This window comes from Microcebus murinus, chromosome 17, assembly GCF_040939455.1.
Source record: "Microcebus murinus isolate Inina chromosome 17, M.murinus_Inina_mat1.0, whole genome shotgun sequence".
Taxonomy (NCBI): domain Eukaryota; kingdom Metazoa; phylum Chordata; class Mammalia; order Primates; family Cheirogaleidae; genus Microcebus; species Microcebus murinus.
This window is the reverse complement of record NC_134120.1, coordinates 15922781-15937134: the sequence shown is the minus strand read 5'-3', so window position 1 is coordinate 15937134 and position 14354 is coordinate 15922781. Positions and strand designations below refer to the sequence as shown.

General features: G+C 40.3%; 1 protein-coding gene across 5 annotated transcripts in view; it reads left to right on the top strand.

The window, feature by feature from the left end:
• Positions 1-14354, top strand: part of NEDD4L (NEDD4 like E3 ubiquitin protein ligase) — a 327232-nt gene that overhangs the window by 280066 nt on the left and 32812 nt on the right. For all 5 annotated transcript variants that reach the window (XM_020282099.2, XM_020282100.2, XM_075993837.1 and 2 more), the window contains 3 exons: positions 1244-1298; positions 5284-5342; positions 12793-12858. In XM_020282099.2, the coding sequence (XP_020137688.2) occupies positions 1244-1298; positions 5284-5342; positions 12793-12858 (180 nt within the window). The remainder of the gene's footprint in view (positions 1-1243; positions 1299-5283; positions 5343-12792; positions 12859-14354) is intronic.

Here is a 14354-nt window from a genome sequence, read left to right as displayed (position 1 = left end):
CCTGGTACCTAGTGCTTGTGAAAGAGGTTTCTGAATTGCCGGCTGCTAGTGGAAGGTAGACCTGTAACTAGGGTGTGCAAGAGACATTCTCTACGGGTGTCAATTTCAGCTGTGCTCACTTACTTTACAACTTAGCAACCAGTGAATTCCATCCATATAAAAATAATAAAACCGGTGTGGAAGACAAAGGCACAAGTAGACATAGAAAGTTTCTATAAATCATTTAACCTGCAAATATTTTAAGTTTTTCTCTCTGTTGGTGAACTGTTTATAAATCGGATCTTTGTTCTCTTTGGGGCCTGAGTAGAAGTTGAGCTATGTACTTCAGATTGGATTTTGAGCAGAACCTTCACATGCACCCTCCTAAATGGCCCATCCTCAATTTAAAAAAAAGCTGTTGGGGAGCCAGTAGGGGTTACACTCCTAAGACTATTTTTAAATGGGAATTTTAATTTTTCCCAGCAGAAAGACCTTTCTGTTGCCTGGTATATGGTATATTATGGCAAAATTTGAGGCTAAAAAAGCAAGGCTTCAGTCATTATTCATGAAGTTATACACATATCCTTAACTTTCCAAATCTGTTTGGTTCCTGGGTTCACATGGAAATGCCAAAGAATGAGGTCAGAAAAGTGAAAGAAAGCATTTTTTCTGAATCTGTTGGTTTCCTGAGGTTCCAGTTGCAAATAGGGCTAGTTCAGATAACAAGGGCATACACCAGCCTTATCTTGGAAAACATTATCCAAATCTATTTAGTTCCTGAGTTTGAAGAGCAAGAGTTCATGGCAGGGAATACCAGCATTAGATTGTCCAGCTGCCTGGATAACATGAGTGAAGTAATTGTCCAATGCTTTTATATTAACCCTCCTCCTCACTTCCTTTAATATTCAATATTTACTTAATTGAGCTGTGCAACCTCAGACTCATCTGTTGCATGGTGTGTTGAAGTTTCCCTTTGAAGCTTTTGAGATAGCAGCTCATTTCCTGTTCTTCATACAGTGGGTGCATCTGAGACTGTCAAACATGTGATGAAGCGTGTTGCTAGACATTGAGTTAACTTGAAGAGTTACCGTGAACTTCAAAAGTTAACTTGAGACGTTTGAATTTAGTTTATTCTCAATGTGCAAATGTACCCCAAGGAGAGAGGAGTACAGAAGTGTCCTACAGTTTTTAAATTCTGCCTTTGGTTTGGGAACTGCTGGCTAACTTTTGTATTTTCTCCTCCTCTCCCTTCCCCGGATACCAGCCCGGTTGGGAAGAAAGAATCCACTTGGACGGCCGGACGTTTTACATCGATCACAGTAAGTAGGCCCTGTTTCTGGACACGTCGGTATTGCAGGTGCGGGGCGGGGAGGGTAATTCAGATATGGCAGTGAAAGCTCTGTCGTTCTACTCCTCGTCTAGGCAGCCAGGTGGTATGTGGCGAGAACGGTACCAGAGACTCAGTGCCCTCCTACGGTACTGTGCGTTCACCCCACGTTTGCCTGAAAGTAGCCCCTCAAGCTTTCCCCCGATTTGATCTTGTGACCTATTAACTTTTTTTTTTTTTTTTAATTAAAAAAATTTTTTGGTTGATGATCCCTTGACTTTTGCGCTTTTAATAAATACACTCTGGTAATAGAAAATAAGATTAGAAGTGATGATGTAGTCGAAAATGTGTGTGTGAACAATGCGTGAAGCAGCACGTACGTTTTGTAGAACAGAGGTCCTGTGGCAAGGTGTCCGCTCTGACCTTATTTTCTATTCATGGCATGTTTCCTTGCACCCACCACACTAATACGTAGGTAGTTCTTTTCTTGAAGTTGTAGTGTATTTGCTGTAGACATTTGCTCCAGCACCTTGAATAAATGTGTGGTTTCTCATCTCAACTAAAAAGTTAAACTAATAAAGGTTTGCTTTTAGCCGGTGGGGGGTGGGGGGATGGGGTTGTTTTGGGGTTTTTTTTTTTTGTTTTTTTGGTCCTTCTTTTTTGAAGTGACATGTTCTTCATAAAATCATGTTTATATATTCCTTAAAACTTCTGAAAAAGAATATTAAAATCAGTGTACAGTTTAAATCATGCATGCATGATTTAAACTTGGTAGAATTTTGGTCTTTGTTTTTATTTGGTTCATAAACAGAAAGTCCTTGCCAGCTTTCCCCAGCTTCATGTTTTTGTCACTAAACAAAATTACATTGATGAGCCACTTGCTGAGAAGTCTGGCCACGAGGAATGCTCCTGTGTACAGGACTGGTCACTGTCTCACAGCCACAGTGCCTCTCCCAGATGTCACAAAGAGCAGAGTGCATTGGAGATGGGACTTCGCTTTCAGGCACAGGGTTTGAGGGGTTATTACAAATGGAATTAAGCAAGAGGGCCAGCAGTTCAGAATTAAACCAAAAGTCAGAAGTCCTGGGTGTATTTAGAGGGGTGGGTTACCCTTCATTTAAATCAGATATTTCAAGGTACATAAGCTTAGCTTTTGTCTTTAATTAGAAAAATACTGACTTGCCTACTTCCCAGAATTGCACAGTGAGCATAAAATTGCTGCCATAAGTGCTTCAATATATGTACATACCCCACTTTTCCCTTAAGGTGCTCCTTCATTATAATTCTAGAATTCACCAAAATAAGGGAGAAGAGAGGTCATGCCCCTTTTTCTCACTCAAAACAACAACAAAAAAACCCAGTTTCTTTCTTAGTTGTTGGTGCATTACAGTTTCGGTTTTCAAAGACGGGTGTGAACAACTCTGATCAGTTTACTAAAACAAGGTCTTTCCCAGCAACACAACCTTGGTCTGTGACACACACCTTATTCACACAACATCTCATGACAGTGTTCTGGCTGGGGGTCTGATGCTTCGCGCAACCTGAAAAGAATGTTGTGAATGCTCTTGGTATGCCACAGGGAGCCAAAAAACAGGAAAACATGATTGCAAGAGCCATCCTAGTGTACATTGGAAATAGTAAAAATCTGTTTCCCTAGTGATGTGCGTAGACCTAGTATAATATATAGTAGATGCTTGATAAGTGGTCACTTGAAATCTGGTTCATGGAGGGTCAGTGGGGAAGGCCTCAGGCTGTCACTGTCTTTGGTCATAAAGTGGAGAGGATTTGCTGAAGGAGCAGCAGCCCCAGCCGCAGGCTGGTCCGGCTCCTGTTCACGGGGTAGCTACTTTCTGGGTACCTGGGTTCTTCCTGACTCCCCCCCTGCCCCCCATCAGTTTGCCAGTTACTCCAGCACACTTCTCAGACGTTTTCCTCATTCCTCTGCCCAGAACAGCCCCCGGGAGGCTCCTCTCCGCTCCTGGGGGTGGAATGATGTGCTATAGACCCTGAGCAGAGCCTGGTGGAGCTGAGCTGCACCAGTGTGACGTTTGTGGCCATTTGCTTGGAGATTAAAGTTTATTTTGCCTTTGCACAACCACGCTGAAACGGTCTCTTAAACACAGATAGCATACATTAGGCAACCAAAAATTGTTTAAGAAAAAGATCTGCTTATGAGACCCTCATTAGCTGTTAATGCTACCTTTCTGACAGTTCTCCGTAATTTGTCAAGATTTAGTCAACGGAAAGCAATGGAGGGGTACACATCAGTGAAACAGTTCAATTCATTTGCCTTTCTGCCAAAATTTGGTCTTTGAAAGCTGCAGAATGCCTGTCTCTGAACAGGCTTTATCAGGCTGACACTCCAAAATGGATAAGTGATAAATAATGATAAATAATATTTAGGAACTGTCTTTCTGTCTGAATGAAACCTCACTTTCTAAACAGTTTTCTAGCAAAATTTGGCATCTAATTTTGCTATTATAATGTCTACCTAGGCCATTTTACTGTGAAAGCAATCATCTTGTAAGTTGTTTAGTCATCCTGTCTTCCCAACATAGCTGGGATGTGTGACTACACATTGAATTATAGATAAGAATGCCCTTGTCTTTTAAATAGTTAGGTTATGTAATTATTTTCTGCTTCATAAATTCTTCTTGAGAAGTTAGACATTTTCAAGATTAACAATACTCAATCATCTTAAAGATTTAATTTGAAAAGCAATGAGTGCTCAGTACGTACCTTTTTTTTTAGACTCCTTGATTCATTTGGTTGAAAGCAAATGAATTGACAGAAGCTATTGAATAGCTTCTGTCTCAGGCCTGGTGTAGCGGGGGTTAAAGGAGGATCTTGAACTGAATCTGTAATGCTCATAGGAATGATGTCATTCTTCTTAAAGACCAGGTATGCCCAGCAGTTGAGTAATTGACCACAGGTATCTTATATACAAAATTAAAAGAAAATACAATTCTAGTTATTCTGTAAAACCCTGTTTTAGTCTCTCCTGCCAATAGTCTTACCATACCTTTTAATAGTGGCTAAATTGACTGGGTTTCTCATCCTTCTATTTCTTCCTTTTTCTTTTATTTGAAATATGGGATGGCTCAAAAAGGAAAAGCAAGTTTAGACTCAGACTCTAAAGAGAATGGATAACTGGCTACCATGCATTGACAATACTTAGCTGCAAAATTGATCTTTATGGTAACTGTGTAGAAACTTGTGTGGTTTTGAAAGTTTAGACTCTTATAAAGGACCTTGTGTTCACCATCAGCTTCATTCAGTCATTTAAAGAATAATGTATGGGTAGCATTGAACAGTCCTGTTCACATTGTGACTCATTTGGGAGAAAGAAAACTACCTCTTGCCAACTTGGCTGAAGGGAAACCGTTCTCTGGAATTTTCCTCTGCTGTGTCTAATTCTGGTTTTTTGGAATTCCTTTAGCTGCTTTGATTATTGTGTGTGTGTTAGTGATGCATGTGATAGATTATTCATTTGTTCAGACTAGGATTCTTAACTGAAAGTAGTTTTTCAATAGTATAAGCAAATAAGGTATTTGAAATGAGAAAAAAATCGTGTGTGTGTGTGTGTGTGTGTGTGTGTGTGTGTGTGTTAGCCTTTTGGGGAACTAAGACTTTTATGCCTTTTTTCAGTGAAATGAAAACTAAAATCAAATTATAAATCTTTGAAAGAACAGGAGTTTATAATCAAACTTTTGACAGATTGCTTGCCAAAAATGGTGTGAATAGATGGTTTAACTTCAATTGTGCATTTTTGACTCAGTGTTTTTAACTAAACAGTGTAAGGGGGATTTGCCATACTAGACCATAGTTACCTTCTAACTCTGAAGTAACTAAGTTGTCTTTTCGGGGTGGGGGGATAACGGACAGCTTTTGAAAAATCCAGAAATACTACTTCCGAAAACATTGTTTAAATAGAGTAGATTTGAACTAATGTGCTAATTTTTTTTTAACATTTACAGATAGCAAAATTACTCAATGGGAAGATCCAAGACTGCAGAACCCAGCTATTACTGGTCCGGTCAGTATTCTCAAGTTCTGACTCTTTAGTGTGAGATTTTGGTTGCCTCTAACTGTGCGTTTCTTTGTATATCACTGGTAACTGATGTCAAGCAACTGGTGTTATTGAGTAGTTAAACTTTACTCCCATCTTCTCCTTACCAAAGCTTCCAGGTGAGGTCCAGCTGCATTTGGCTTTGGGGAGGGCTTTCATTACAAAGGAAAAGAAACTGGTTTGAGAATGATGGCAGAATTAAACATTTTTTTCCTTCTCCGCTGTAAAAGACTAGATTAAAAGCATAATCAAAATTTCCTCCCTTCTTTTTTGTACGAAGCAAAACCAAGCCCCATATTTGTAGAGTTTTGTCATCTCGTTAGGCCAAGGGTAGTAAATGCATGCTCATAAATTTAAATCTTTTCCAGCTTTAGAAATCTATAGACGTTTGGGTGAGGTTGTAGCTCACTTTGGGAGCTGGCAGAGTTCAGCATCTCTCACTCTGCTGACCCACGAACTTTCTCATGGTCCCCCTAACGTGTGCTGGGTGGGAAAGGGTCAGTTCTGACATGTCAGCGTAGTGACCTCCCAAAAGACTGCAGCACGCTGTGTTCGTAAGAAGTGGGACTCACACTGTCCTGTAGCAGCAGCCAACACTTGGTATCGTAAAAGCTGGGGACGAGTCTGTAGGCTGAGCCCATGTTCTGAAGGGCGTGCACGCCAGCATCTGCTGTCAGTGGTTGCACAAGTGGGAGGAGGTGAATTGGAATCATAGGAAATGTAATGGGAGTAGCAGAAGATTGCAGATTTGGGGTTCTTTTGAAAAACTAGAGGAGCAAAAGGAAATAAACTTGGTTGTATAACACCTGTTTCATGGCTTTAATCTGATTCCATTTAAATTATATTTTGAATTAAGATATATTCATTTGAAAACTTAAAAAATACTAACATTGCAAATGGGCATTGATAACTAACACTCCTTTTGTTACTTCCTGGATTTGTTTGGGAATTTGTTCAGCCACTTTGGTGTGGTTTCCTAGGCAAAGTCCCCAGTAATAACTGGCTTAAAACAGTTAACTACTTTTTCCTTTATGTAGCCGTAAAAAACACTACCTTACTGTAATATGATGGCTTCCTCTTGATACATATATTCACAGTCACAGTTGGTTGTTAGAATAGTATTTTCCCTTCTACATCATTAGAAATAAGGTAAATTCCAGAAACCATGCTGTTTTCAAATGGCAGAAGACTTTCGAAGCCTTTCCAGATATTTGTCATGTATCAGCTACCTTTGCTCAGACACTGCCAGTTTTTGTTAATTATTGCTTAAAATTGTTCAGCCTCATAAATCCTGGTAGATTTACCCCCAGGAAATATCTATTTCTTTCTGTTTTCTATTAATGAAAGAGCCTTGTTTGCTCTTTTATTATTATTATTATTATTATTATTATTATTAGTGACATTGCTTTTAATAGGAGTACATATAGCTAAGTAATTATCAACTTAGTGTAGACATTTGGCCTTTATTATCAAAATGTCCAAATATTTGGCAATTTTCATTTGATTTTTCTCCTTAATTTATAAATTAAAATGTGCTTTTTTTTAGTTTCTGAGAGTATGGGAGGGCTTTTGCCTATCATTTCTTACTGATTTTTAATTTTTTTGCATTGTGGTCAGAATATTATCCACAGACTATTTAGTATTAGAGATTTGAAACTTTCTTGGAGTCTTGGTCATTTCTCGTAAATCTTCTGCGTGTGTTTTAAAAGAATGTGTGTCGTGTCTTTGGTTGGAGATAGAATTCTTTATCTGTCCATGAGGTCAAGCCAGTTGTGTTCCAGTTATCCATGTTCTCAGTATTGTCTTCTCCGGCTATCCAATCTAATCAAGAGACTTGTGTCCAAGTCTCCACGGCGACTGTTGCTCCGTCAGTCTCTGAGATGGATACAACTACATTTGCTTTCTTTCTTCATTAATTAGTATTTGTCTAGTGTATCTTTTGTCTCTCTTGTGATGTTTTTTCTCCTTTCTTGCCTTCTGTTAGATTGATAGAGTGCTCCTTATTTTCTTCTATTTTCTCTACATGCTTGCCAGTTGTACTTTCCTGTTCTTTCAACGCTCACTTTAAATTTTTTGGCCAACATACTTCATGTGAAAATTAATCACTCTCCACTTCCTCCAGCATAACATCAGGCCACAGGGAACCTCATTGCTGTTCTTCCCACTCCCATTTTCCATGTCACTGTTGGGCAGAATTTGAAAACTACCCTGTCTTTAAACTTTCCAAATAGTCATTAATAGTTTATCTTTTTTCCCCAGTAGTCAGTGCTGATTTAATTTTACCTATATGTAAATAAATTTCTTTGCCCACCATTGATTATTTTTTTCCCCCTAGGTGAAGTTTTTTTCTTAATGGAGTATAGCACTATTTCTACACACTCTCCATGTGTGTTCTGATGACCAGCAGTATCACTGTCATCTAATAAGAACTTGTTAGAAATACAAGTTTTCGGCTGGGCGCGGTGGCTCACGCTTATAATCCTAGCACTCTGGGAGGCCGAGGCGGGCGGATTGCTCAAGGTCAGGAGTTCAAAACTAGCCTGAGTGAGACCCCGTCTCTACTATAAAAATAGAAAGAAATTATGGCCGACTAATATATATATATATATATAAATTAGCCGGGCATGGTGGCTCGTGCCTGTAGTCCCAGCTACTCGGGAGGCTGAGGCAGGAGGATTGCTTGAGCCCAGGAGTTTGAGGTTGCTGTGAGCTAGGCTGACGCCACGGCACTCACTCTAGCCTAGGCAAGAAAGCGAGACTCTGTCTCAAAAAAAAAAAAAAAGAAAGAAAGAAATACAAGTTTTCAGGTCCTATCCCAGACCTACTGAATCCACCACTCTGGGGGCGAATACAACAATCTTTGTTCTAAGAATTCCTCCCAGCGATCCGCCACCTACTCAGGTGGGGGACCCCTGCCCAGCAGCACGTAGAGTGAATCTGAGAGTGGTGACAACGTCTCTCAGTCTTTGAAGTTCAGCTGATATAGAATTCTCAGTTAACTTTCTTTCGGTACTTGGAGATATTCTTACATGTCTTCTGGCCTTCATAACTGACGAGGAGAAGTTTGCTGTCAGTGTGATTGTTGTTTCTCTGTAGGAGGATTGCTCTTTTCTCTGGAGATTTTTGAATTTTTATCTGTGTCTTAGATGTTCTGCAGTTTCACTATCATGTATCTGTGTGTGGATTTCTCTTTGTTTATTCAAATGCTTTGGACTCGTGATTCTTTAATATGAAAATCGTGTCTTCCCTCTGTTCTGTATAAATTCTCAGCTGTTATTTCATCATATACTGCATTTTTCACATTTTTCTCTGATTATCTGTTTCTATAACCCCTGTTGGGTACTTGGTTTACTTTCATGCTGTCTTCCTTGTCTCTTTCCTTTTTTCTCTTTCTCTCTCTCTCTCTCTCTCATTACTGTATTGTGAGTTATTATTCAGCTCTTCCAATTCTTTCTTGAACTTTTTATAGTCTCTTTATCAGCTCATTGTGTTTATTATTTCCGTGACTATGTTTAATTACTCAAAGTTCTAATTGGTCTTTTAAAATCTGTGCTGTCCTTACAGTTATTCTGTCCTGTTCTTTCCCTTTTTTTAATTCTCTCATCTCTTTAGCATTTTTTTCAATACTTATTTTATACCCTCTTTCAGATTATTCTATTATCTCTGGGCCTAAGAATGTTAAATCTCCCACTCATTATGTCTATAGACCCTCCTTAATGATAGCATGTTGTCTAGTTCAGTTTATCATTTGTGTAAGTGTGTGCGTGCATGCAAGAGGGAGAGTGAGCACGCACACATATTTGTTTTTTTCCTGTGGGGCTTTTCTAAGTCCTGGCCTGTATTTACTGTTAACTTCTTGCCTTGGATTGATGCGCTTCCTAATTAGTGTAACTGTGGACTTCATACCCACTTCGGTAGAGGCTTGGAGTATGGATTTATTACAGGTCTGTTTCTTTTTGTTTTTCTTCCATTTATGGTCCTGGACAGAAGGTAAGCTTTCTTGCAACTTCCGTGGGCCGGTGGGTAGAATTTTCTTGTCCCCTTTTCAGATGTTAGGTTTTAGGCAGGATACTCTGTCCTTTCTCGGTCATGTAGACAGAAGGCCACGTTCTGTGTCCTCATGAGAGGGTTAAAACAGAAGCCCAAGCACCTGTGTGTCTGGGTCCATCACCCACTTTCTTCTCTAATTTTGCATCTTTTTTATTGGGTACCTAGAGTTTCTCTTTTGCCCAAGTTTTAAAAATATTCTAAGTTGGTCTTGCATGCCCACATATTTTAGGTAGAGGGACCTTGTTCTGGTAGCTCAGCTTGAAGCATTCTTATAAGTCAGTGAGCTCTCTGTATGACAGATACCACCATTAACAGCATGTGTTAAGTGCTGCCCGTGCACGCTGCTGGTAATGAACTAGTACCATCTCATGTTTATGTAACGCTTTTACTTTTCCAAGAACTTTATAATCCCGTGATTTGATACCCACAGCAATCTCCTCAGGAAGATAGGACAGCGTCAGGATCAGGACGGGAGCCCGAAACGTGCTGGCATCACCAGTGTCCGCACGTTGGGCGTGAGCCCTTCTGTCCAAGGAGCTCCAGTACCATCGGGACAGTGATGACACTTAGGCCTAACTTGCACAATAAGGCAGGTTGACATTCTGGACAAAAAAGAACTCGTATTTAATACAGAGCAAAAAGGCTTTTTAATCAACAGACATGTTAATTTTGCAGATAGGCTTATTTTACAAGTTAAACTGCTCATGAGAAAATGAGATACCAGATTTTCAAGAGGGAACAGATAATTTGGACCGTCCAGTCCAATAAATATACCTGTAATTCTCTTTAGGAAGCTGCATTGTAGGGATGTGTGTGTCCCGGTATGTTGTTGGGATCTTTTCAGGAGAATATACAAACGTACTCTTCTCATTCTATTATGAGGACTACCTCTAGACAGAAAAGATGAGTATAGGAGGAAGGTAATGATTTTTCAGTTTTCATGCATCATTCCCCAGGAGAAAGACCAGAAATACTCTGCATCTGATTCCCACCCACACCTACTCAGCACCTGCCGGTTACGAGGCAGGCAAGAGAATGGATGTCACAGTTGGGGCAAGGGCAACATTTTGAAATCTCTTCCTTGGGGAACATGTCATTGAAGACAATTGAACTTACATATACTGATGAATGTATAAGCTTTTTTCCCTCCCATTTTCAATTGAGGGGGAAAAAAACAAAATAATAATTGCTGGGAATCGCAGGCTTTTGGAAATGGAAGCGCCTGGTCAGATTTATTCATCTCGTCAAATCCTACTTAACTGGAGAAAGTCCTTACCGGAGACACTGCTCGTTGCAGAGTGGGCTGGAGTAGAGTCTGCCCTCGGGTTCGGGTTTTGCAAAGCTGGAGGGAGAGCATGCAAGGAGGTCATTTCTTCAGTTTAGTTCCCTCCATCACAGTTACAGCTACAGCATCCCACAAACGCTTTCCCTCCTCGGGACGTGGCACCCCTGTTCCTGCCGTGGTCTGTCCCCTCCTGTCACTCTGGTTTCTGCTCCGGTGTCCCTTCCTCAGAGCCGCCCTCCCTGGCCAGCTCCTCTGAAATAACCCCACGGGAGCTGTGTCATTGTCTTCCTCATTTATTTCTCATTCCCTGTTGCTCCCGGCAGCTCGGAAGCTCCAGGAGGGGACCGGGAAAGAAACCTTTGCTTTTTATCTACTATTATTTCCCCAGCACTCAAAATGCCTTCCACAGGAGTAGGTGCTCAAGAAATATCTGTTGAATAAATCAGCGAAGGAGCGCTGAAGAGTGAGAAATAAACTCGAGGGAAGCTCTAGTTTGTGATGGGATGTTGTGTTGGTAGACCAAAAAACATATCTTTATTAGCTTACATCAGAACGACGTATTGTTTTCCTTATTTAGGTGATCGTCCTGATATGGACAAAGTTCATGTCTTGCCAAGAATCAGAAAAGGGTGGGGAACCTGCAGCCTTGTGGACCACATGTGGCCTTCTGGATCCTTGAGTGCGGCCTTTTGACTGAATCCAAATTTTACAGAACAAATCTTTTTATTAAAAGAGGCGCAGCAGAGAAATATAAAGTTTTTCTCGCCTCTTTGGGCACTTAGAGAAGAACACTCTTGAAATCAGAAGGACCCTGGTTCACCCCCATACTGCCCAAAATAAATGGGCTATGTGGTCACGTCAGTGCTGAATGGAAAGTTAAATGAAGACTGGCTTTAAAAACTAAGAATAGACCATAGGCAGTATAAATTTTCTTTAGCGTGTTTTTAAGATACATAAAGAGGTCTTCATTGCTATCAAATTACACGATTTTCTTCTGTTAAGAGTGGTTGCTTGTTTTGTTTTCAGTTATTTGTATAATCATGTCTTAAAACAGTATGAAGGATGGAAGGTTTTCTTTCATTTCTTCTTTCTGTCAAGAATAAGCATGGTAAAAGGTGTAAGGTTTGGAGTCTGGGGACATTTTACTAAGGATCAATACATTCTATTAGTCCAAAATGATATCAGAAGTATTATCTGTCAAAATTCATACTGTTTGCTAAAAAGCAAGTTGCTTTGAGTTGCTCTGAGTATGAGACTGTCTTAGTTACATCTGGGTGTATGCAGAAATCAGTCCTTTTACTTCCTAAAATATATTGGAAGCCTTTTCCAGAGCCTAAAGTCAGGATTCTGACTCTCAGATATTATAAGTTACTTTACAACATAGCAAATAAAGATTATTTAAGTGACTACGTTAAAATGTTGGGATTTTTTTTTGCCTGAAGAGATATCAGAACTTTTCAATAATTATAGTTAACTCAGTTCCTGAGCCCACACCTGGTTCCATCACCCTATTTTATAGATAAGACATTTGATATTCAAAGTAATCCTTGCCAAAAACCACTAAATATTAAGGGACAAACCTTCCAAAATCTAAATTGGGAACTTTTCAAGAATGCCATCTACTTGATTTTATGTTCCTTGATTAGAGTGTCCCTTTCTGCTCATTGTATCTCCCCAAAAAGATTAGACCTTTCAAAATGACCATTATCATTGTGGGTTGTGTGTAAAGTATCATACCAGTAACTTCCCTAAACTATAGCCAAAAAAATTACACCCTGACCCATATTCTGACTGAAGTCACATGAAAAGCACACTGAGTTTGCACAGCATACACTTAAATATTTCTTGGATATCAGTGTAGCTGTTTTCAATTGTGAAAGCCCCATTCAGTGCTGACTATCCCTGATCAGTTCTATGACTTACCCATGTCCCATGTGGACATTATGTACATCTTCTATGGGTAATACGAAGGATGAATTTTTAATGTTTATGATTCATGAAATTCTCTGAATGTTGGCTCAGTATATGTAAAAATTTAAGTGTATTGTTTGCATTACGTATATTTATAAATTTATCTTCCAGGCTGTTCCTTACTCCAGAGAATTTAAGCAGAAATATGACTACTTTAGGAAGAAATTAAAGAAACCCGTGAGTAAATCACATCTTCCAAAAATGTGTTTTTTAGTCATTTGCAAGTTACCAAAGTTACTTCGGTGAGAACAACTTGTTTTGTTACTTTTATATGTGTACTAAAAATATTACCTTCCTTTTCCCACTGCACTTTGATCCACCTGGATCTTCAATCTGAATTTTCTTTTTAACAGAAATGGTAAGTGGAGATTAACTCAGTATTACATATCAAATCACCTCAAGGGTAATTTCTTATGTAATACTTAAAAAGACAGAAATGATTTTTATGAAATGTAAAATAATTCAGGACACTAGCCAAAGTCTGGGGAGGCCCCTGCACTTACGTGTTGTTGTCCTACTTACTCAACCTAGACCCTAGTTAGAAAATTGATGTCTTTCCTAGAAAATCAAAAGTGTGGTTTTTAACCATAATATTTATATTTGCAATATAGAGTTTATAATATTTAAGTATACTAATTGGCAGCATGAGGCCCAAGCGTGATTTTCTGAGTACAGTTCTCACTGGCAATTTAAAGCTGAGACCTATGAGATTTTTATAGTCAACGTTTTGAATCACAATGTTCCGTTTTCTGCTGACATGCCACCCCCAAACGCTTCCACATTGTGCCTTCTGCTTTACTTGCTGACTCCACCTCCCTAGCGTGGGTTTTAGCAGTTTTCTCCTGTTTGCTCAACCACTGGGGGTGCACCGTTGGGGAAAGGGGAGACCCCGCCGCCATTCAGCGCTGCCTCCGGCGCTCCCTACCCCTCTCCACAGCCGACGGTCCCGTCCTGGGCGTCTTCTCTGGATCAGGCACGGTCTCTGCTCTCACTTTGGGGTTCTGTTCCCTGTTCCCAAGTCCAGATCCAAGTAGCTTGTGAATGTCCACTTTTGAAATGATTCTCTGCCTTCAGAACTCTCCTTTGAACGTACAGAATCCTAGTGTGTATTTGTGAGTCTTATCCCCTGGTAAAGGGCGATGACTTCGTTCCAGTCTCACCCTGTGGCGCTTAATGCTACCGTGTCTTCTGCCCAAACTTGGCATCATCAGGGTCCCACTCCCCCCGGGAACGAAATTTACGCTAGGCGTCGTGGATCGTATCTACTACCTGGAGTCCCTGCCAGAGTTGAGCATGGTCCCAACCTGGGTAGGTGGGGATTATTTATAGGTTTTCGTTATCTAGGCCAGAGTCTCTTTCCTTGACTGGAACAGCATGTAGAGTTGACTCAGTTTCAGTGGCCGTTGGTGGCTCAGTGCCCACAGTTGTTTATAAAAGGGGACAACGATGAGTTTCTCCTCCGAGGCACAGCTGCTGAGTCAGCCCGAGCAGCGGCTGGGGGTGCTGCGTGTCCCATCGCGACACAGCGAGGCTTCCTGTCTGTGCTAGGGAAGCCCACGAAGGCGAGAGTCTCAGTTGGAGCCATTCGTCACTGCTCGTTTATTTGAAGACTGCCGTCATTTCTACCCTTTGTTTTTCTCTTATTAGGAAGTAAGATGGATATTTATGATTAT